Here is a 23,810-nt window from a genome sequence, read left to right as displayed (position 1 = left end):
GCAGTGGATGTGGGCAGAAAGCCTAGCTTTTGGGAGTTAGACCAGCAGAGGAATAATGGAAGAATGCATGTATCTCAGAGGAGCTGGGGAGGTTCAGAGAGCTGATAGAGCAGAGAAAGCTAGACTGAAGGAGAGACAGTAAACACAAATAGGCCACTGGATTGTCTGAATGTGAGAGCAACATGAAACCTTGTGCTTCAGCCTCATTATGGGAGATGTCATTGATGTTGAGAACTTAAGTTACCACAAGATTTAGGAAAGAAAGATGTGATGCTGGGGCCCCAGCTCAAAAGGAAGAGCCATACTCCATTGAGTGATGGAAAAAGGCCTTGCAGGCTGCGATTCTGGTTTAATAGGAGTGGCTTGGAACGACTGAGGATGCCAGTTTGCGGCTATCATTTTGAGGCCAATTAAAGGGTCTGAGCATCTTCTGGTGGATCTCCCTTTAATTGTGTCTGTAAGCAAATAAGCCCAAAATCCAGATTGGTGGCTCCATTTGATGTTTAACTGATGTTGACCGTATAATCTTCGTCTGTTTGACAGTCACCGAGCTGACGCCGCTGTGTTGGAGGTGATGCTTTGCTGTAGAACTGTGTCCAATGGGGGTCTGGGGAGTGCTCATCACACTCCACATATTTCGATTTGCCCGCCGATCACATCACGTGCCTTCTGGTTAAATGGTTTGCATTAGCAGGAACAATTTATTTTCTGGATGGCAGATGGATGGTTGCTCTGTGTGGATTATGTGGTTTTACCATGCAAGACATAATCCACGACGATGCTCAGCATAACAGTCAGGAGGTGCGTCTGATATCTACATATGCACGCACGCAGGCATGCACACAATTTGAAAATACACCTGGGCCACAAGTGTGCCTCGCTGACCGAGTCCTCATTTGAGGAAAGTCGCTCCTGGCACCATGCAGCAAGGGTTGTATGGGACTCAGTTCCGGCATTTTCACGACTCACAGTTTGGAATTGGAAATTATCTGGAATATAACCGAAAGGTTTTCAGTCATCAGGTCAGGTATGGGAGCATGTGCCAGAACTGCGCGTCGCTCCATCCACTTTCCACTGGTACTCCAGGGGCCTCTGTCTGGCCATCCCCCAAAAAGATGCCAGGCCCATCCCCATCTCCTTGAGATAACGGTAAACCTGCTGCAACCATGAGGCACGTGGTCGGCACATTGGCCTCCTCCACTCATGAGACTCCCTCGCTGAGAGAATCTGGTGAGCAGGATGAGCGTCAGGAAAACGAGCCACATGTCCATACAGCCGTAACTGATGCTCACGGATGATGCAGGTAACACATCTCATCCGAGTCTCTCTCAGCAATCGGTCGTTGGACACAAAATCCGACCAGTGATAGCCAAGGATTCTCCGAAGAGACCTGGTACCAAAGGAATTAAGTCTCTATCTCAGATCCTTGGTCAGAGTCCAAGTCTCGCATCCATAGAGCAAGACTGGAAGCACCAAGGACCTGAAGACTCAGACTTTCGTACTCCCACACAGGTACCGGCAGCGCCACACCCCATGATCTATGAATCCATGACTCCTCAGGCCCGACCCAGACGTCTATGGACCTCTGACTCACAGCCAGCAGAGACATGAATATCACTGCCAAGGTAATTGAATCTCTCCATGACCTCAACATCCTCACCACAAACAGAAACAGACAGGACAGTAGCATCCAAGATGTCATTGAAAGCCTTGATCTTAGTTTTGACCCAAGAAACCCATAATCCCAGCGGCTCCGACTCCTCATTCAACACCCCGAGGGTCTCCAAAAGGATATCGAAAGTCTCTGGAAAGATGACTGCATCATCTGCGAAATCAAAGTCCGAGATCTTGACATTCCCAAACGATGCACCGCAGCTTGATCTCTCCGACATCCTCCCTTGAATCTAGTCCATACAAGTGCTGAAAAGTGTGGGGGCAAGTACACACCCCTGATGAACTCCAACAACAACTGGAAATAAGTCAGAGATGGTGCCACCACATTTCACAGCACTCTCAGTACCTGAGTAGAGTTCAGACATCAGATCGATCAGATTTGGTGGCACCCCACGAAGACCAAGAATCCTCCAGAGAGCATCCTGATCCACTGAATCAAACGCTTGACAGAGATCAACATAGGCTGCAAGCATCCCCTGCCAAAACTCTCGTCTGCATTCGGTGAGGACCGGAAGAGCAAGGATGTGGTCAATCGTTGACCTCTTTGGTGTAAAGCCTGACTGCTCTGGACGCTGGTGCTCAAGCAGATGATGGTGAACCCCATCAAGAATTATCTGAGCAAACACCTTGCCCGGCAATGAGAGCAGTGTCACCCCTCGGTAGTTGATGCAGTCTTGGCGATCATCCTTCCCTTTCCAGAGAAGAACAACAAGGCCCCTCTTCCAGTCAGTTGGGATGATGGCTGTGTTCCAGGCAGAGCACAAAACTGCATGCAACGACACGAGTGCAGCATTTCCACCAGCCTTGAGAAGTTCAGCATGGATGCCACAGATCCCTGGAGTTTTACCCCGTTTCAACCGGTTCACTGCAGCCCCTGTTTCCACAAGCGAAGGTGGACCGCAGTTGATTGCAGGGTCAGCAACAAGGATTGTAACACCCTTAACGTCCAACTCGACAGCTGGTGGATCAGCCTGGTACAACCGCTCAAAGTAACCGGCCCAGCGGGCCTTCACTTCAGACTCCTCTGTCAAGAGCCTACCACCCTCTGCTCTAACTGGAGTGCTCCGAGGGATGGGCTTGGATGAACGCAATGCGCAAATTCCCCTGTAAGCGGGATGAGAATCATCTGTCCACAGGTGATGCTCTACCCCCTCACAGATTCCTCGCACATAGGCCTCCATGTCCACCCTTAGTGCACGTACATTTTTATGCCTCAGCTCCCTGAACAGCTCAGCTCTGCCATTCAGCCTGGCCCTGCGACTCTGGTCAATGGTATCCAGTGTCCATTGAGAGATAAAATTCTTCTTTGCCCTGTGGTGAGTTCCAAGACATCGACCAGCAACATCAAGGACGGTGGTCTTGAAGGCACTCCACAACTCTTCAGGACCTCCCAAAGCACCCAGACCCCCCAAATGTCCACTCAGCCTGTTCGCAAACTCCTCAGCTTCCCTCTCATCCTTGAGCTTGCCAACATCCAGCCTAGCCTGGAATGGTACCATTTTCCCAGATTTAAGATGCAGCTTTTGTGTTGCTACAACAAACCGGTGGTCAGTATTGACGAACTGAGCACTCCGTTAGACCCTGCAGTTCTGGATCATCCTCCAGCAACCATCATCGAGGACATGGTCAATCTCCTTTGCCACACCACCAGCGTTGGAATACCAATTCCAGCGATGAGCTTGTGGGTGCTGAAACCATGAACCTGCAACCCTAAGTCCATGACTTCTTGCAAAGTCGAGGTACTTCGTGCTATTCAATTTAACAATTCCAGACCCATGGGGACCAACACATGTCTCAAAACCATCTCTATCAGTTCCAGTCGATGCATTGAAATCCCCCAAGACTAGAATTGTATCTCGTCTGGGGCACTGATTAACCACAGACTCGAGCGTGGCGTAGAATGCATCCTTCACGGTGAGATCACTCACCTCAGTCTGAGCATAGACAGAGACCAGGGAAATTACACCTCAGGAGTGACGAATCCTTTCTATCATAATACACTCATTGACAGGTGTTACCTCAATAATGATTGGGGTCAGCTTATTGAACACAGCTACAGCAACTCCTTGAGTCTGGTAACCATCAGAGCGACCAGACCAATAGTAGGTGTAACCACCCACCATTGTCTCACCGCAATCTGGTCTCCGAACCCCATAGAGTGCTGCAATACCGATGTCCAAATGCTTGAGCTCAGATGATAACAGATACAGGTGATCATTCTCTCTTAGGGATAGGACATTCCAGGCACCCACCCAAAGGGACCGCCTCAGGTTAACCCAAGGAGACCGCCGTCTGGTAGATGACACCTCAGCACCACTCCAACACACTCTCCCGCAATCTGACCCAGGAATGTTACCCCATGGTTTCCCTCCTATCATCAAAGATTGGAGATCCCGAAGGCTTTGCCCCAATCTCGTCATCCGGTGAGCTGCCCTGCGAAGGGAAGCTGCACAGGAGGTACTCCCACGGAGTGGGTTTGCAGATTTTTTTGCGTTATGCGGAATGAAGGGGTTTTACGGTGGCCGGAGTGCAAATCCTGCCACCAACTTCCTAATAAAAAGTAACCCAACTGCAGGAGGACATCCACAGACGCAGTTGGGCATTAGATATGGATGGCCGTTGGCTCACAAGTAGCTCCTCTGCCCTTTGACAGGTTTTGTTTTTAATCCTGCTGGGTGTCCATATCCAAACACCCCCCTCACCAAAAAACCTGGTGGGGGAGATGGTTTCGTCGCCGACAATCCGACCATGGAACAGGTAAGTACAGATTTACATGGTACCTGTAGCAGGTCACAGATCTAACCTGACCTGACTGTCAGTCATAAGTGTATGGAAGCTGCTATGTTGCCCTGATGATGCCGGAACAAGGGCGAAACCGGTAGGTAACTATATTCTCCATGCACTTGTGACAGTATCTGAAATTACATCCTTGTAATCAATGCTGCGAGATAGCTCTTACTGAGGCCCAGAACAGAACATATGTTGTGGCGGTGACATCAGAGCATTCATCTCAGGTTGGAAGAACGACATTAATTATCATCATTGCACCCAACCACATCCAATGATGACTCCAGATTGTGTTTGTTAAAGTGGGAGATCATGTTCCACATGGCAGGCGGAACTTATTGCTTCCATTACCATGCAGCATGGGCTGTATGGGACTCGATTCTGGTGCTTTCACCACTCACAGTTTGGAGTCGCACATTATCTGGTGTGTGTGTGTGTGTGTGTGTCTACATATATATATATATATATATATATATATATATATATATATATATATATATATATATATATATATATATATATATATATACATATATACATATAGTATATTCTTTTAAAATGTTCTACATGACACAAATACAGCCAGGCTTTGATTCTTGGATGACTAAGATTTAAATCTGTATGATTGACAAACAGAGCCACCTATTTCAAACTGATGAAGTGAAGTGTATTATAAAATAATGGCTGCACACACAACTCCACTTTTTCAACTTGTAAAAGATAGCTCATTCAACAGCAGAAAATATCCAGAGGATGGAGATTATGTTGATATGTAGTACGCGTACAATATGAACTTGTGCACAATGAATATGAGCAAGAAAATGGAAAAGTACCTCGAATCAATGACTCAAAAGTTAATTCAAACATTTAAATTGAATTATCAAGCAGCTTTGCATTTTTCATTGTTTGCAAAATATTTCTAATTCCTAAAGTTTTTTTCAATAATGTACAAATAAATTTCAAATATACTGTGGTTCAAAATGCTTTACGTTATTGTTCCAGGTGTTTTCAATACATGTTTGATGTGATTCTGCTGCAAGACAGTAAACCCACTTAGATAAATTTGTGTGAAGAAGATAACATCAAATAAAATGTGAATAAGGAATAAAAAACGAAAGCAAATAAATGCTATCAGGAAAAACAGTTAAAATGTCAACAGGAGCAGGAGTTGAACATTCCATCACTTTTAATTATTGCCACTGGGCAGTGGAAGAGGGTGGATTTTAAGGTTGGAGGTAATTTGACCAGAGAGAGTGGCTGAAATGGCCAGCTGTTTTATGGGATCTTTAATGGCTAACAGCTATTTGTTTGGCCAGGAAGCTTTGCATCTCATCTAAAGGAAAGTGTGCTGCTGTGCTCAAAGTTTTGTAGCTTTAGATAGAGCATATAGCACAGGCTGAATCATCTCATGAAATTAGTTTGACAAGAAACGTTTGATCAGAGAGATGTTTTTTAAACCAAATAAATCATCACTATTTTAAATCGAGCATTTTCAGTGAGAGTTTGTGAAAAGGAATCCGATTAATAAGGATATGTATCTCAGTCAAAAGGCACACAGTGAACCAACAAATCTTATGAGCCCACTGACACCAAATTTTACAGCCAAACCGGACAAAAGCAGATTTAGCCTCATTTGACGTGTCGTCCTCAAGACTTCCTGAATAATCCCAACCATCTTAACCTAATAACATATATCATTAATTTCTTCATTTTCACTTGCAATCTTCTCTGTATCTTTGTTGTTATTTTATTATAGCCTTGTAAAATCATGTCATATATTTTGTATATTTTAAACAAGTTTTCATTCAGCAGATTTTTTCCTCTCATTTTGATAAATATTCTTTTTAATGTTTATTTAAGATATTGTTAACTTGAATAATTTGTTTTCTGGAATTATTTGTTTTTCTATTCTTGTTTATATCATGACATCACTGTTCCTGTTGATTATTGTCACGTGACTTCTCACTCATTAAAACTGCCACTTTAGGGCAGTTTTAATGAGAGTGAGAAGCCACATGAAGCTTGACAGCTCACACTGGCTCTTTGTTACAACTTAATCGTTTGCTGTCTTGTACTGTTAGTGGCTTTGAACCTACTGCCAAATTTTAAGAGGTACTGAGCTTATTGAGTTGAAACCTCAATTTATGGTGCTCAATTGATGCTCAAGCTCAGGCTGACCAAAAGTCCTGTATTTTACATGATCGCCACGTTTATTTACACAAATGATGCCATTTGTCCCTTTTTTCAGTATTCTGAACAATATTTTTAAAAACGAAAAGGTGAGTGCAGTACAGGCACATACACTTCCATCAGAGAAACAGTATCCTATCAATAAGGCCAAGCAGCATTCCTGCGCCCATGACGTCATGGGACCCATAGCATGGTAGTGATGAAACCGTTCATAAAAAAAAAATTTCATGACATGAAGTGTCTGTGAAGAACGTGACTGCACTAACAATAATCTTGTCATTAAGGAATTTACACTTCCTTATCTCGAAGATTTAATTAAAAAAGGGGGGGGGAATATTGCAATCGGCTCTGTCTGTCACACTATCTCCTCTATCTCCTAAAAGGTTGTGCAGATATTCACCAAACTTGGTACTTATAATCAGCACATGGCAAGAATGTGCAAGAGCTGGATCATTTTTGACCCCACCACTTGGGCCTGGGGTGGGGACAAATGGTCAAATACCAAAAAATGTAATTACGGGCACATTTTAAAACATTTTAAAATGAAACTTAGAATATGCAATCAACATTTGCGGACACATGAAATATGGAACTTTTATTGGTTCATACCCCGGGGGTGAGGATTTAAGGTCACTGGAGTCAAAGCAGCAAAAAAAAAATTTAACTCAAAATATGATATTGGGTCATTCCTGCTGGAACTCTTTGCCATCTTTCAACTTTCAACTTTGCTTTATGTGGGAAGCGTGGGAATTTGCAATGGCGTGCCATCAACTTCTCCCTAGTTTTTATTACCTCTGCCACCGAAGGTAAAGGAGGCTATGTTTTCGCCCTTTTCTGTCAGTTTGTTTGTTACTTGCAAAATCGAAGATTTTTCAAATCTATTGGTCAGTCGATTTTGTTATTCTGACTGTTTGCTTGTATATCTGTCTGTCTATTTATCGCCTACAGGTCACAAATTTTAACCAATCCTCACTAAGCTTCATCAAATGGTAGAGTTTCTCACAAGGAAGAAAACTATTGTTTTTGAGGCAAAAAGGTCATAAGGTCAACATCTTAGTTGAGATTTCTAAAATCTTCAATTTTCATCTGATTGACTTGAAATTTGAAGAGGATTTATATTCCTCATCACTGAATCCAACTAGCCAATTATTTTTGAGGTGAGCATGGACCAAAGGTGAACATAGGCCAAAAGTCAACAACTAAGGTAATATTACTAGGGTTCTCAATTTTCATCCCATTGACTTGAAATTTGAAGAGCATTTGCATATCAGGTCAATGATTTCAACCACTAATTATTTTTGAGGTCAACCTAGGCCAAAAGGTCAACATATGCCATCTTTGTAAAATTGTCAATTTTCATCTGATTGACTTGAAATTTGAAGAGGAGTTGCATATTTAGTCATTGAATTCAAGCACCAATTATTTTTGAGGTCAATTTTTTTTCATGTATTTTGCAAGTATTGTGCTCTGCACAACATCTTTTGTTTCCTCCACCACCAAAGGTGAAGGAGGTTATGTTTTCACCCCTTTCTGTCTGTTTGTCTGTCTGTTTGGGTCCAGGTTGTCTCAAAAAGTGGTGGACAGATCCGGATTAAATTTTGTGGACAGGTTTGGTGTGTGACAAGGGCGAACTGATTAGATGTTGGTGACAATCTGGATCCGGATCAGACTACGGCAATTTTTTGAAGTGATTCTTTACCATTGAGAGAAAGGGTCGAAAACGATATATAGCACAATATCTCAAAAAGTTGTGAACGTATTCAGATGAAACTTGATGGACAGGTTGGGTGTGCAACAAGGAAGAATTGATTCGATTTTGGGGAAGATCCGGATCCGACTACTCGAATTTTTAAAGTAATTCTTCACCATTGAGAGATAGGGCTAAGAATGATATAAAGCACGATATCTCAAAGTTGTGGACGGATTTGGATGGAACTTGGTGGACAGGTTTGGTGTGTCACAAGGACAAATTGCTTCAATTTTGTTGAAGATCCGAATCCTGATCTGGATATGAGAATTATTTAATTTTTAAAGTGATTCTTCATCATTGAGAGATAGGGCCAAAACGATATAGTACTTTATAGCATGATATTTCAAAAATGTATTGTGCCCGATATGTTCTCGTGGATCAGGCATTACATGGTGGAGGTATGCGCTCTACCGAGTGCTCTTTTAGTTTTATTTTATAAGATTCATTCGTACAAATCTTGGCAATAAAAAACAGATTCAAAATTCTACAATTTCAAGGAAATGAATATTCAAAATAAAAAACACAAAAGTACACTTCCCACAATAATATGTACATTCACAATGGGGCCTAAAGCAGCCCACTTGATCCATGCCTGTGTCCAGTATTTTATTCTTCAGACCTGGTCATCCTGATGGAGCCATCCACAGAAATGTTCACACACACATAAACACAAACACACATATACAAATTACCCCCACCCACCAATTATGACACTCTTGCTCACTTTCTCCTCCTAAATCACACTTTATAATTTCATGCAAGCATTTCCTTACACCTTCATCTGAACCGATTTATATTTTGTGAACAAGGTCAAGGATTGTGGAAAAGTTATAAAACATAAGGGATGAGAACATAATCGAAGAAGAACAAAGTAGAAATTGGGTAAACACACCAATAGCAGGTGAAAGGGACACAATAGAGGGAGGAGGAATATGGGCAAGGATAAGAATGAGATCAAAGGGAGAGGAGGAAGCCACATGGTGTGAACAAACTGGATCCAAACTCAAACAGAGCAAGAGGAGGAAGGGAAAACCACGGATGAAACAGAAATGGAGCAAAAGGAAACAGAGGGTGTGGGAGAGGGGAGAAAACACAACTTGGAAAGGAATGGGGTGTGATTGAGGAGGTTTAATGAGGTTAAAAAAGATCATGAGTATGGATGGGGGGGGTGGATAAACTGAGGAGTTGAACAGCTATCTTGAAGCTCTGGAGGGAAGAATGAATTGAACCGATTAGGAAGTTGGTTCCGCAAGCAAGAGAAAAGAGAAACAAATGACTGGAGGTGAAGAGTGATCCCAGATTTTTGGAGTTTCACCAAAAGTGGGTCAGTATTAGAACAAATTTGCCCTGCAGAAACCTGGTGGGGGAGAAGGGGAGGTTGGATGGGGGGCAGAACAAGGAAAGAGAAGAAGATGCAAGACTAGAAAGGAGGTAGTATAAAACAGAGGTCGCCAACAAGTACAGTCCTCGTCATGGTAAAAATGATAAACAGGTACACAGTACAATGAAAGACATAAGATAAGTGCACAATGATCAAATTGAGAGCATTTGAATTGACATTAAATGAAATAAAGAAATGAATGATGAGGTATCCATTGGCACTTACTGGAAATCAGCCTGATCTTTGAGAGAATGTAATGGCTGAAACACCAAGGCTCGCTGCCGCATCCCAAGGAGACAAGCGGTGTCCTCCGAGTTGGCAAACACTCGCCCTGCAGGATGAGAAAGCAAGTTGGATCGTATTATTGTCCCCCCCCCCCACCCACCCAACCAAGGAATGGTCCTTGTCCCTGGCTTGCTTTATTTTTGACTATGTTAAGTTAGCTGTGAGAAAGATAGCAGTTCATCGAGATGTTTTTGAGTCGACCTAATGTGGTACCTACACATTATCACAAACCCATTGAGTGCATATTGTTTGTCATTATCGTTAAACATTACACATTCATTACACACTCCCCATTGCACCTTTTTATCCACTTTTCCAACGATTATACAAAATAAATATATGTGGTAACATGCTAATATCAACTCAAATCTGTTTGTCCTGCTCCCTCCCATTGATTAGCTTTTTTGTTTTATTTTCATTATGATCTGGCCAGATTACTTTGGAATTTAATCCAATTATTAGTATCTTTCTTCATAAAAATTATTTTACAAATTGCTTTTGAGATTGAAATCCCCAATAATAGTTCAGTAACCAATTGATGTTGAGGTCTCTGTCTCTGTCTCTGTCTCTGTCTCTGTCTCTGTCTCTGTCTCTGTCTCTGTCTCTGTCTCTGTCTCTGTCTCTGTCTCTGTCTCTGCATGCTTATTTTCTCCTTTTCTATGATCTATGATATCATGTGAAGTGTGGTGACTGTCTGTGCACCCGTATGTTTCGCAGTCTCCCATTTGCGGTGACTGCTTCCCGCCCTGAATTTGAAAAGCTCTACACACAGGCGAAGATCAACATTCAATTAGAAGAAGAAGATCATTCCAAACAAGATACATTTTAAACATATAAATACAACATGGAATCACGTTACGATTAACAGTGCATTAAGAGACGACTTGGGCTGACGGGATGTCCTCGAGGTAAGCACACTTGCCTCTGAGTTGTTTAGCCTGGGTTCAAATCTCGGCCCAGCTACACACTGTCATCCCAGTGTTTCCCAGGCTGGATGAATCAAGAGTGTCTGTGCTGTCCCTCTGATGGATGTTAAACGGGGAATCCCGTATCCCGACATTAGTTGGTGGATGTTAAAGATCCCACGGTGTCCTTCGTGAAGAGTAGGTGAGCTATCGCCGGCACTGTGGCTAGATTCCTGCCCCAACTACTGCTGGGAAGGCAATGACGAATCTCCCAGAATAAGCTTTGCTCAGGAAGCTGCTTTGGCAGAACAGAGTATGATTATCACAAAGTTGAACAAACCATGTTAGCATTGTCACAGTAGCTGAAACTGAAAGTCTTTGAACAAAGTTTGCAGTGCAAGGTGGTCATTTAATTAAATAAAAACCTCCATTAGGTATTGTGACATAAAAATAACGTTTCATAATAAACTTCAAAGAGGTCCAAAAAAATTAACGATCCATGGACTCGATGTAATTCGTTAAGAGTTATATGTCTGCTCTGACATTTACGTTTGGTCGAGGAGTTTGGCATTTCAAACCCTGTCAAAGTAATGAGTTGTATGAAATAGTTTAAATATGGTGTGTTGCTTCCTTGCTTGATGCTCAACAATTAAAAAGAATTGAATAAGGACATATATAGAGAGGGGGGAGGAGGGAAGAGAGAAAAGGGAGGGGAGAGAGAGAGAAGAGGCGGAGGGATAGCCAATAGGAGAGGTGGAGAGCGTGGAGAGAGGGAAGGGGAGAGAGAAAGAGGGGAGGAGGAGCGAAGGGGGAATGGGAGAGTGAGAGAGTGAGAGAGTGAGAGAGTGAGAGAGTGAGAGAGTGAGAGAGTGAGAGAGTGAGAGAGTGAGAGAGTGAGAGAGTGAAAAAGTGAGAGAGTGAGAGAGTGAAAAAGTGAGAGAGTGAGAGAGTGAGAGAGTGAGAGAGTGAGAGAGTGAGAGAGTGAGAGAGTGAGAGAGTGAAAAAGTGAGAGAGTGAGAGAGTGAGAGAGTGAAAAAGTGAGAGAGTGAGAGAGTGAGAGAGTGAGTGAGAGAGTGAGAGAGTGAGAGAGTGAGACGAGAAACGAGAGAGGGGGGGAGAGACAGAGAGGAAGGGTGGGGGGTGGCGGAGAGGTTTCCTACTGTATCCATCCTGACAACCCAATTGTTTTTCTAAGCTTCCCTCTATTTTGTCCTTCAACACCGCTGTTGTGTGTCTGCCTCTGCCTCTGCCTCTGCCTCTGCCTCTGCCTCTGCCTCTGCCTCTGCCTCTGCCTCTGCCTCTACTGTTCCTTTTTTCCTGTTGCATCCTGATCAGTTCAGTGTTCTAGTTCTTCCACAAGCCTTAAGGCCCAGTCACACCTTGACGTTTCAGCCAGCAATGGCAACGTATCAAAATGTATGTAAAACGCTGGCTTAGGCTGAACTTTTGATGTATTTTTTTTTAAAGATTCGGATGTATTCATAACGAGTTGGTCACATGCATAACATAGTAGTAACGGACACAGAACGTTTCGTTGTCTTATAGATAAGTTATACCAACGAATGCTTAGCCTGTTGTCGGCTTTCACAACCTATGTCCAACGATAATCTAACTTATGCATAGCGCGCTGCACGGATCGCCGACGATCACGTGGTGTAGCCTATTAAAAGGCAACCACACAATGATTCAAATCATAACCGCCGGAGAAATGGAAGTGTCACAATCGCAGTCACACCTTGGCGTTCTTGCCAGCATATGCCGACCTCTGAAAAATGCGTCTTAAACGCTGGTGCATGTCGAATACGGTATGGGTAAGTTTGGTATACGTGAATAGAACGCTAAAGTACGTTATCATACGTTGTAGTAAGTGGAGTACATCTTGAAATTTTAAACGTGTTAAAAATTTTACGACGTACTTGTCGTTTTCCTCACACGTTCCACATGCGATGGGAATAAGTTGCATGCACGATATGAGAGCGTTGACACACGTCGACAAAAGTTACTTGTAAGTTACTCATAAGTCGAAACACGTCAAGGTAATGGTTAGCGTCAGTGTTCCAGACTCCCTGGTTTTTTTTCTTCAGTATGACGGTGATGTTGACACTTCGATTTCTAGTGCGGTTATAATATAATATAATTAATAGGCTGCCGCTCAATGATTTAAATCATAACCGCACTCGAAGTCGAAGTGTCAACATCACAATCACACTGAAGAAAAAAAACAAACAATAAAACAGGGAGTCTGAAACACTGACGCTAACCATTACCTTGACATGTTTCGACTTATGAGTAACTTACAAGTAACGTGTGTGGACGTGTGTCAACGATCGCGTAACGTGCCTACAAGACGTTACTCATAGGTTCGAAATGTTTCGGGTACGCTAAACATTACCTCGACGTGTTTCGACTTATGATTAACTTACAAGTAACATGTGTCGACGATCGCATAACGTGCCTACAACTTATGGCCAGCGTAGCGGAACATGTGAGTCATACACTGGCATAAGTCATAAAATTTCAAGCATGCAAAAATTTGAGGACAACCGCAAAGTACAACGATGAAAGCCAGCGTAGTATGACGTATGGCAGTGTTTTTCAGCGTGCTCTCAATGTTTCCAAAACTTACCCATAACGTATTCGACGTGTGCCAGCGTTTTAGATAATTTTTTTCAAAAATCCACATAAGCTGGCTAAAACGTCAAGGTGTGACTGGGACTTTAAGTCTGCATTAAAAAAAAACTGTCATACTTTGGCAAACATCGTGTAGGCTTCATGGCAAGAATGGCCTTTTTCTGTGTTGAAGTTTGAATTCATATATTATTATCTATTATATACAGTATTGTGAACAATGGCGTCTATCCATGCGTTTGTCTGTCTCCCGTTTATGGCGACCGCTTCCTACGCTGCATATAAAAAATAAAAATCAACTTTTGAAATGATGTGAGAACAGGCATGAATAATGTTGATGCCAAATTTTATTTTGCAGCCAGGATACTTGGCCCTCTTTTTAGACAAATAGAACCTCTACCACCTGATGTTTCTCCACTATTTTGCAGTGGGCAGGATAAGTATCTCAGTGCTTTGGCTCTGAGTGAAACCAAGAGTGCAACTCAATTAACCATTTTTAAAGTCAACGTAATAATTCAAATTGATATATTAACTTCAACTTTTCCCGTCACTGGGTATGGATACATTTGCTTGCTTTTCCCCATCATTGAGAACGGGAACTCTTCTTTGTCAATAATAATTTTGAAAGGAAAAAAAGAGAAGAAATTATTGTCCCCTTTCATGTTATTCTTCTTTCGTGTTTATTTTTTATTCTGTTTGGTTTTCACTCCCTTGTTGGAAGATTTTGACCATCCACAATCTGAACACAATACACTTCCTTGCACCTGTTAATACAACACACAACCTGTTTTCCCACAAACTTAATCTTGTAGAATTTTGAACACAAACCTTGTCTGTAACATTTTTTCAGCTGTTCCGATATCCATTGTACCGATTTGGCACCCAGCTTGGAGCTGTAATTCCTGTCGAAGGGTGATGGACAACCCCCCTACAACACAACACAAGGCACAGATTCCGATGAATGGCGAATATTGAAACCAGCACAAACAAACTTCCTCACACTAAAATTCTATGAGTCTACTTCCCTGCAAGCATTTTGATAAGAATTTCCTTGGATAGTAGCACCATGAAAGAGTCAAAAATAGCATGACTTACTTGCTGCATGTGTCCAAGAACATTTTTGCGGCAGTCAAAAACCCCCTTTCCTTCCTCAGAGTAAAGGTTGAAAACGAACTCCGTTGTGTAGTTTGAATTGCAGTTCTCATTTCTGGACAGGCAGAAACGCAAACATTCTTTTGCAAAACAAATTTACGTAATACTTTTAGTTGTTGAGAAAAATATGGAGAGAAAGGAAATGCCTCCCAGACATAAAGCCTTCATTGAGGAATGCCATTGAAGAAGCTTGACGGGAGCAGAGGTCATGACACGGTAAGCCAGGGAGGCGACACATTATTATAAAGTTCTCCATCACTGAGCTTGCTGAAGTGAACTCTATAAATGATGTCAACTTACCGAATAACCAGGCCTCGACGGACAGATCCTTTCATTTTCTGCGTCAGATGTTCAACATTGGCCTGGAATTAAAAAAAAAAAAATTTTGAAAGAAAGGTTATGATTAACCTCCCAATACACGGTGCGGTTCACAATGCATCTCAACTGCCTGTCTCACAGGGCATTGCCCCTCAAATACCAATCTGCTCAATTTGATGCATTCCTTTCACTACATCTCCAATAATCATAAAGGCATGGGGGAAAGATCAACGGTGTCTTGGGCTCAGCTCCAAAAAATTACATTATAGTATGTGTGTGAGGCATTCTTCATGATGATAATGATAAATGGGGCAAAAAAGGATAACGTATATATTCTTCAATATACAAGTTGTTAAATTAGTATGAAACAATATTTTTCACATTTTATTCCACCATACATATGATGCTGCTATCATCATCATATTTGTACATTGTGTTGTTGCATTGAAATATTATTGTTATCATTTTATTATCTGCAAAGCACTGCAAACCAAAATATGCCTTATAACCCCTTATTAAATTATAAGTTGTTTTTAGTTCTTCCACATTGACTTCAGGCCAAAGGTCGGTTTTATCAGTTTTTACTGAAACCTCTTCCTTTCTTTTTACCTTGCATGAGCAAAGGAGCTAGTGTGTTCAGCTATGGTCAATTAGCGCCATCTGGTGGAATAATGAGGGTATAGAATGAAATTTGAAGACAAGAGAAGGTCGTTTGATCCATCATGTCTGTGCAAATTATAATATAATAAGCATTATGATCATCTTAGTACTCTCCCACCTTTTACACATAGTGTGCTATTTATAAGGATAACCTCAATTTGGCCATGGTACTGGTCCACAGCGATTGCTTCCTATTTTCAAAAGATAGCATCAGATCTTTCGTGTCCACTACTGGAATGCAAACAGGACCGCCAATTTTACAACTAACACTCTCAAGCAAAAGGTGGTGTGCTCAAAAGTGCAGCTCCGCTGCTAACAATGCACCATAGGGCAGTTTCTAGTCAAGTCCAATACCATCAGGAATCAAACCCATGACAGTTGAAAGGCAGTCACATTGTCCTGCTGGCCCCAAATATTCAGTGAAAATGTCAGAAAAAAAGGTTATAAATCAAATTCACATTCAGTCATCAGCTAATGTAAGTTTCATCTTGAATTGTATTTGTGTTCGAATAAAATGTTGTGCAATCTGGAAATTGGTGCTTGGGTGACATTCAAGAGGCTTCCGGACAATTAACATCGCGTAACCCAAATACTCGTTTTTCACTTTCTGTTAATAACATTATTTTATCCATCTTCCTTGGAGGTTCCTATGATTATAAGTGAAAGCCTTTTATAATCTAATTTATGAATGACTTTACATGTATTTTGTTCAGTTTGAAAGCATTGTTGCTTTATCATGGCTTTCCAAAGAGCCATTTGGAATGTAAGATCATTAGACTCAAAATCAATCACACCATTTAGATTAAACCTCCAGCCCTTGTGGAAAAGTCGTACATTTGGCACAGCCAACAAAATTTCTGCCAACCTGTAAATCCCGCATAGTGAAGTGATCCTCAAAGATGTAAGCTGCATCTGCACCTGCTGCGAGCCCACTCATGGTAGCCAGGTAGCCGCAGTACCCGCCCATTGTCTCAATGATGAATACTCGGTGTTTGGTGCCGCTTGCTGACAGTTTAATGCGATCACATGTCTGCGTTAATGAAAAGGTGAGTGACCCAACACGTGAGATCGCAGCAAACAGACTTTATGATGATGAGCATACATAGCATACTTTCAAGTTATGTATCAGGCCGAACATTGTGCACAGTTTTCATTCACTTATGGCTTTGATAAAAACATAACTTGCATGGCCATGGTGCTTATGATGCATGCACAATCCAAAAATGCATGAACAACAAGTTATTAAAAATTCATGTGGCTTTTTTTGTACAAAGCAATGCTGAATAACTGTTTTGTTTGCATAACAATTAACTCAAACTGAACTACATAAGAATGAATCTTAGACTACATATCCTAGTGATGCTTTCGTTCCACCTTTTTAATTATTAGTGATGTGAAAATAAATAAACACAGCACGACACTTGTGAAATGCATAAAACAAATTTGACCTCAAAAATAATTGGTGGTTGAATTCAGTGAACAACTATGCAACAACTCTTCAAATTTCAAGTCAATCGGATGAAAATTGACAATTAAATAAATTTGGCCCCTGTTAACCTTTTGGTCTAGGTTGACCTCAAAAATAATTAGTAGTTGAATTCAGTGACTTGACATGCAAATTATTTTGAAATTTCTGGTCAATCGGATGAAAATTGAGGATTTTAGAAGCTAGACAAAGATGTTAACCTTTTGACATAATAGACAATAGGCTTCTTGCTTATGATGAACTCGACCACATGGTGAAGTTTCGTGAAGATCGATTTAAAATTGTGACCCGTAGGCGATAAACAGACAAACAGACAGACAGAATAATGCACGCAGGCAACCAATACACTTGAAAAATCTTTGATTTTCGCAAGTAATAAAAATCTGCAAATGCCACTATCTTTTTCATGCAAACTGAGCCATCAGCATTTCATCGTATCACTAACTTTTCTATCAGGTCTAATCCATTTTATAGTCTTATAAAACAAGAAAAAGAGCAATCAGAGATTGCAAACCCTCACCAGGACTTTTTTTTATAGGTTTTATGGTAAATCCACTATGGCTGCCAAATCATGTGACCTATGACATCATATGTGTGACCCTTTTGTTCCTCATGGATAGGCGGTCATTTGTCTAAAGTTTTGCCTCGATCTTTTCAGCCATTTCAGAGAATAATTTTTTTTTGAACGTGTTTAAAAAAAAGAAAACAACAAAAATCAATATGGATGCCAAATCACGTGACCGATGACATCTTCAAAAAACTTTTTATGGAGCATTTTATCCATAGATTACCCTGAAAATGTTTTATACTGATCGGATGTAGTGTTCTACTTATGCAATTATTTATGATGTCATAACATAGGCACCTATGATGTAATAAAAATACCACACATTCCACATGAGGAGTACTTGCTATGTGCCACTAGTACACCCATGGCTTGGGAAACACTTGTGTGAAGCTTCCCCTTGATTTGTCCAGCCGCTCTGGAGAGGATTTCTTCTAGGTTTGAGGGTAAATCCAATATGTCTGCCAAGCCATGTAACCAATTACATCAGATGTGTGAACCTTTTGTTCCTCAGGGACAGGCAGTCGTACGTATAAAGTTTCGCTTCGATCTGTTCAGCCACTTCAGAAAAGAAGATTTTGAAGGTTTTTTTTTTTTAACAATATGGCTGACGAATCAGGTGCCGATGACATCATACAATTTTCTTTCTGTGGACCATTTTATCCCAAAAGGACCCTCAAAAATTTTCAAACTGATTGGATGTGGCGTTCTACATATGCAATTATGATATTATAAAGAAGGCACCTATGACGTCATAGAAAAAATCACACTCATTCCCCATGAGGATTACTTGCCATGTGCCAAGTTGAAATTTTTTCCATGGTATATATATGTATATATATATATATATATATATATATGTATATATATGTATGTATATACATGTATATATATATATATATATATATATATATATATATATATGTATATATATATATATATATATATATATATATATATATATATATATATATATATATATATATATATATATATATATATATATATATATACATATATATATATATATATATATATATATAAAAAGCCTGGTGTTGGCTTAGTGGTAAGGGTGGCGGCTTGGGATCCCAGGGTCCGGAGTTCAAGCCCCGTTGGCTGCTGAATTAACACCAGGGGGTTGACTCAGCCTGTCATCCTTCTGAGGTTGACGAAGTGAGTACCAGTGTACTGGTCCCGGTGTATGCCCCGGTTAGAATAGGTATACCATATCCCTGTGTGTCGTAAGAGGCGACCAGGGTTGGCATCAGGAAGGGCATCCGGCCATAAAACATTGCCTCAAGAAAAAGCATAACCTCTGCACAGCAGGGAAAAATGGCTGTAAAAACGGTCATATATATATATATATATATATATATATATATATATATATATATATATATATATATATATATATATATATATATATATATATATATTTATATATATACATACCGCCTGTGTTGTCAGTCTACAGCTTGAGGGCAACAGAAGCACAATGATATATGCTGCAAGCTGTATCATCGTATCAGATCAAAATGAGCATTTTTACTCCAGGTACTGGCTCAGCTTAAGGCACGGCTTATACTGTGCAAGGTGAGGCAGACGATGAGGATTTGAGCTCACAGTATCGACTAAAAGTGTATCCGAGATAGAATCTCTGGGGATGTCAGTTTGATGTTTCTGAGAATGCACACGATCAGACCCAAAGGTTAAATCTTCTGCTCAACGAGTGATTCACAGTGATCACACCAAAAGATTGGCTGCACTCCAACAGGCTTTTGCATAATCACACAAAAAGGTCACAAAAAGCAGTATCCACTTCATATTTATAGATTGCAAGGTCATTGCCCTCGGTCACGTTTACAATTAGGCAAATGGTTGTTACCGTGACCGACGGAAGAGGCAACTGAGCTGAAGGCCGCACGTATTTTAAATTGGTCAGTGTGATGGAAGAGGCCCTGAAGCTTCCGATAAAGGCAAGCCACCATTGAGATGAGCTGTTTGTGATGGCCGTCGATGGCTGTGGGACATTTGCATTTGAATCTCGAGACAATTCAAGAGTTCGGTCACTACTAGTGAATAATAGTGAGGACTTCTGTTTGAGCTGCAGGCGGTGCAAATGTTTCTGAAGGATATTGACCTTTATGTGACCGGTCATTCTGCAACCGATCAGGGAATGACAAATTTTGTGTTCACAGGGACTAAAACTGTTAAATAAAAAGTTTTGCTGTTTTATCCTTAGGCTGTGCATTTAATTCTCCAGAAAAATGTAAGAGCAACCAGTGCTGCAAGGAATAATAAAAAACCATGGGAAAGTGGTGGGGAGGTGTTGGGTGGTCAATAGCATCTCACAAATGCACCAATAATTTTACCACATTGTACCTACCACAATGTTACATCATAAAACACAATGATTGAAAGGGGTTAAAGAATAACATTATTATTATTAGTATTATTATTACTAATATTAATATTTCTTCTTTTTTTTCTCAATATTTCCACTTTTTGTGGTGGCATGATTTCATGCTTTCAACTGGCTATGATCTATGGTCTCTCTCTATCGAGTGCAGCCTGTGGCTGCTGGTTGCATCATTGGTTGGTACGCAGCTATGCCTCTGATGCAGTTTCCCCCTTACCAGTACACTGGTGCTCATTTTGCCGACCAGGGAAGGATGACAGGCTGAGTCAACCTCCTGGTGTATTTTTAATTCAGCGGTCAACAGGGATCGAACTCAGGACCCTAGGATCCCAAGCCACCATCCTAACCACTAAGCCAACATCAGGCTATGATCCATGGTGCATCATCACCAACAAGTATGGGGGCACCACTGATGCAATGCCCCTATTACCAGTTCACTGGTACTCATTTTGCCGACCTCGGATAGATGACAGGCTGAGTGAACCCCACCTGGTGTTAATTCAGCAGCTGACAGGGCTTGAACTCAGGACATTAAGATCCCAAGCCCACCAACCAAACCAGTAAGCCAACACCAGGCTTGTCTTCTTCTTTAACAGCCACAATTATTCCCACGAACAGGTGCGGATGGCCAGGGGAAGCTTGGCCCAGGTCTTCCATGAACCAGCTGGCCAGGCCTGACATTCGACTAAGGTTAGGGCAGGAACTTGCAATTTGGGCAAGGTGCCGGCAATAGGTCGCCTTCTCTTCCTGGAGGACACCATGGGATTGTTAACATCCACCAACTAATCCTGTGAGATGGGACGTTCAGTTTAACGTCCATCCAAGGAACGACACTCACATTGATGAACCACCGTGCCTGTAAAACACGGGATTACGCTTTTTAGCTGGGTCGGGATTCAAACCCAGGCTTGAGAGCTTGGAGGTGAGTGCACCTACCTCTCGGCAATCCTTCCTGCCCTATTATTACTGTTATTATTATTATTATTATTACTACTATAACGAATCATTGTCATGACAACAACAATCATGAAGTATACGATACACATGATGGAAACAGTGTCTTTGATCAGATAATATTATCCGATGAGATATTCAATGGCCTGTTCATTAAACTACTTTTAACAGACTTCTCCTATTATTAATTCACCAAACACGACAAAAGGAGCGTCTTTGTTCCTGCACGTTTCCCACCTCAACAATGGTGTTGAGAGCCGTGTCAGCACCAATGGAGAAGTCAGAACCCGGTACGTTGTTGCTGATAGTAGCAGGAATGATGCACATGGGAATGCAGAGTTCCTCAAAATCGCCTCGTCCACCTGTCAGCTGAAGGACTCCTTCCAGTGCCTGCAAACAGAAAAGCATGAGTCACATTTGCTCTACGGCTAAGATACGGTGGCCGTACGCCCCCTGAATTGACAGAAACGTGCGGCGGCCGCAGAGTTTCTGAGGTGGCCTCAGGGTGGCCCTACACCGTAAGGCTATCTTTTACAGGCCGTAGGGGTCTCTGTGGAATTATAGCGCGGAGTTATGTTTTTTCATTTCTAGTTTGGCCGTAGCAATTGGACAAGACGTCGCCATGACGTAGATGTGTTCCACGGCGACCGTACGTAGGGCGTACGGTGGGCATGCGTTATTCGTGCATTTTCCGGAGGCTGTTATCAATGAAAAATGAATTTTGCCAACCCCAAGAAAATTACGGCGGCCGCACTATTTCCACGTTCACCTTAGGGCCCCCCCTGCGGTCGCCTTGTGGGCACCTTGAGGCTACCTTGCGTCTGCCTTGAAAATTCTATGACCGCCGCAGGGATGCCCTAAGGTCACCGTGCGACATCAAATCAAAGACCGTACGGCACCCCCACGTTTTCGGTCACCACACTTTCTAAATATGCTGTGCGGCTACCCAAAAAATAAAAACATATGTGACTGCTACATTGTGTGACCGTGGAAATACTGCGGCCGCCCTATAATTGCTAGTGGCCGTAGATTTTTTAGACCCTACGGCCGCCGAGCCAAATGTGACTGAAGCATAGCAAAGCACTTCTATATAATGAGGAAACAAAGATAACAATTCAGATTGTTGCATTTTTTTTATAAACTAGGCCTATCTACTCAGGAGTAATTAGAAACTTTATATTGTAATAAGCTGTAAAAAAGTATCAATAGTTAGGCAATAATCAGTACAGTTGGTAATTTGCACAATAATTTCATCAAATCCCTCACAAACACAAGAACGACAATGATCAGAAGGTGGTGGATAGAGGGAGAAATTGTAACTTTTTTCAAAAAGTCACTGAAATTAGCATTTTAAAGCAAGCACTGCAGACTTTGCCAACAATCACGTGTCTGGTAATGCATGTAACTTTGCAAACAACTCAGGCCAACAATATTGTAAACAACGATTGTGTCAATAATATTGCGCGCGGCCGTATCATTGAATGATGATCTTTATTCAAGATACAGAACACAACGAAACATTCATAACAAGTGTATCTGCAAAAACTTGAAAACATACCTCAAACCCACCGATGATAATCAACGCAGAGATTTTATGCTGTTGGATCTGTTCAGCAATTTTGTCCATTATCTTGGCTGGAAGAACTCTGCAAGACAGTGAGAATACCTTTAAGATCATCGATTTACATATGGTTCAATATTTGCAGTGGGCAAACTAGCGAGCAGTAGAACCTGCTTGTCCCCCGATTCTTATCATGAACAATCGACTACAACTTTGTTTAGGGTCCCAATTATTGCCACCTTCTTATAGGGTCGGCTGAGGAATGTTTTTGGACCAAGTCTTTAAAGAAGCAGATAGCCATCCCTGACATTCCGATGAATGTGGCAGGAATTTGTAAGTTGTTCAAAGTGCTGGCGATAACTCGCCCTGTCTTCGCAAAATACACCATAGTTTCTTTGGCGACCACCTACAACCCAACCAGTGCTGGCAGATGGGTCCTCCAGCTAAGCATCCATCCAATGGATGGCAAACATATTGATGCGTTGCCCAACCTGCAAAACACCAGAGTGACATTGAAATCCAAGCTCGACAGCTCATATGTGAGGGCACATTCCTCTAACCTCTCCTGCTAATCCATCTGATTATGAATAATTAATGTTGGATAAACATCGATACACACCCAATATTAGAAACTAAAAGTAAAATGATTAAAATGATCAATAATAGTCAACGTGATTTTATCAATAATCATCAACTGATTGAATAGTAGAATAGTGCAAATGCCTTTACCTTCAGCATTCCTGACAGAGCGTCCAAACTTTTATTTTTTCTCATGAGTCACCTTAAACTTTTACTTATGCAGCAAATTGTTTTTTTTTAAGAGCTCAGCAATTACATCTTTACTTGAGCAGCCAATATTCTAACTAATGCAGTCATCAATGTCCATATAAATTTTTAAGTGATATTCAGTGTTCAATGTACATACAAGTGATTTGATGGAAAAGTAAATTTGTAGTAAATCAATATTATTGTGAAAGCATTATTGGACACTAAAATAATAGAGTAAATCTTCTTTGGAACTTGTGAGGAGCAATGTCTGTTTAGGCCAGGTACAGCTGAGGAGGAATTATATCAACTCTGCTTGCTCCTCTGCTC

General features: G+C 41.4%; 1 protein-coding gene across 1 annotated transcript in view; it reads right to left on the bottom strand.

Moving 5' to 3' along the window:
- The window catches only part of LOC147021823 (ATP-dependent 6-phosphofructokinase, muscle type-like), a 114,507-nt gene that overhangs the window by 16,404 nt on the left and 74,293 nt on the right, over positions 1 to 23,810 (bottom strand). The window contains exons 15-21 of the mRNA XM_085892210.1: positions 22,713 to 22,800; positions 21,392 to 21,544; positions 16,596 to 16,760; positions 15,053 to 15,114; positions 14,696 to 14,807; positions 14,429 to 14,528; positions 10,008 to 10,113 (exon numbers count right to left, since the gene is read on the bottom strand). Coding sequence (XP_085748336.1) covers positions 10,008 to 10,113; positions 14,429 to 14,528; positions 14,696 to 14,807; positions 15,053 to 15,114; positions 16,596 to 16,760; positions 21,392 to 21,544; positions 22,713 to 22,800 — 786 coding nt within the window. The remainder of the gene's footprint in view (positions 1 to 10,007; positions 10,114 to 14,428; positions 14,529 to 14,695; positions 14,808 to 15,052; positions 15,115 to 16,595; positions 16,761 to 21,391; positions 21,545 to 22,712; positions 22,801 to 23,810) is intronic.

This window comes from Eptatretus burgeri, chromosome 8 (genome assembly GCF_056783735.1).
Source record: "Eptatretus burgeri isolate ZD-2024b chromosome 8, Ebu_testis_v1, whole genome shotgun sequence".
NCBI lineage: Eukaryota > Metazoa > Chordata > Myxini > Myxiniformes > Myxinidae > Eptatretus > Eptatretus burgeri.
The sequence above is the reverse complement of the archived record's forward strand: the minus strand, read 5'-3'. Positions and strand labels throughout refer to the sequence as shown.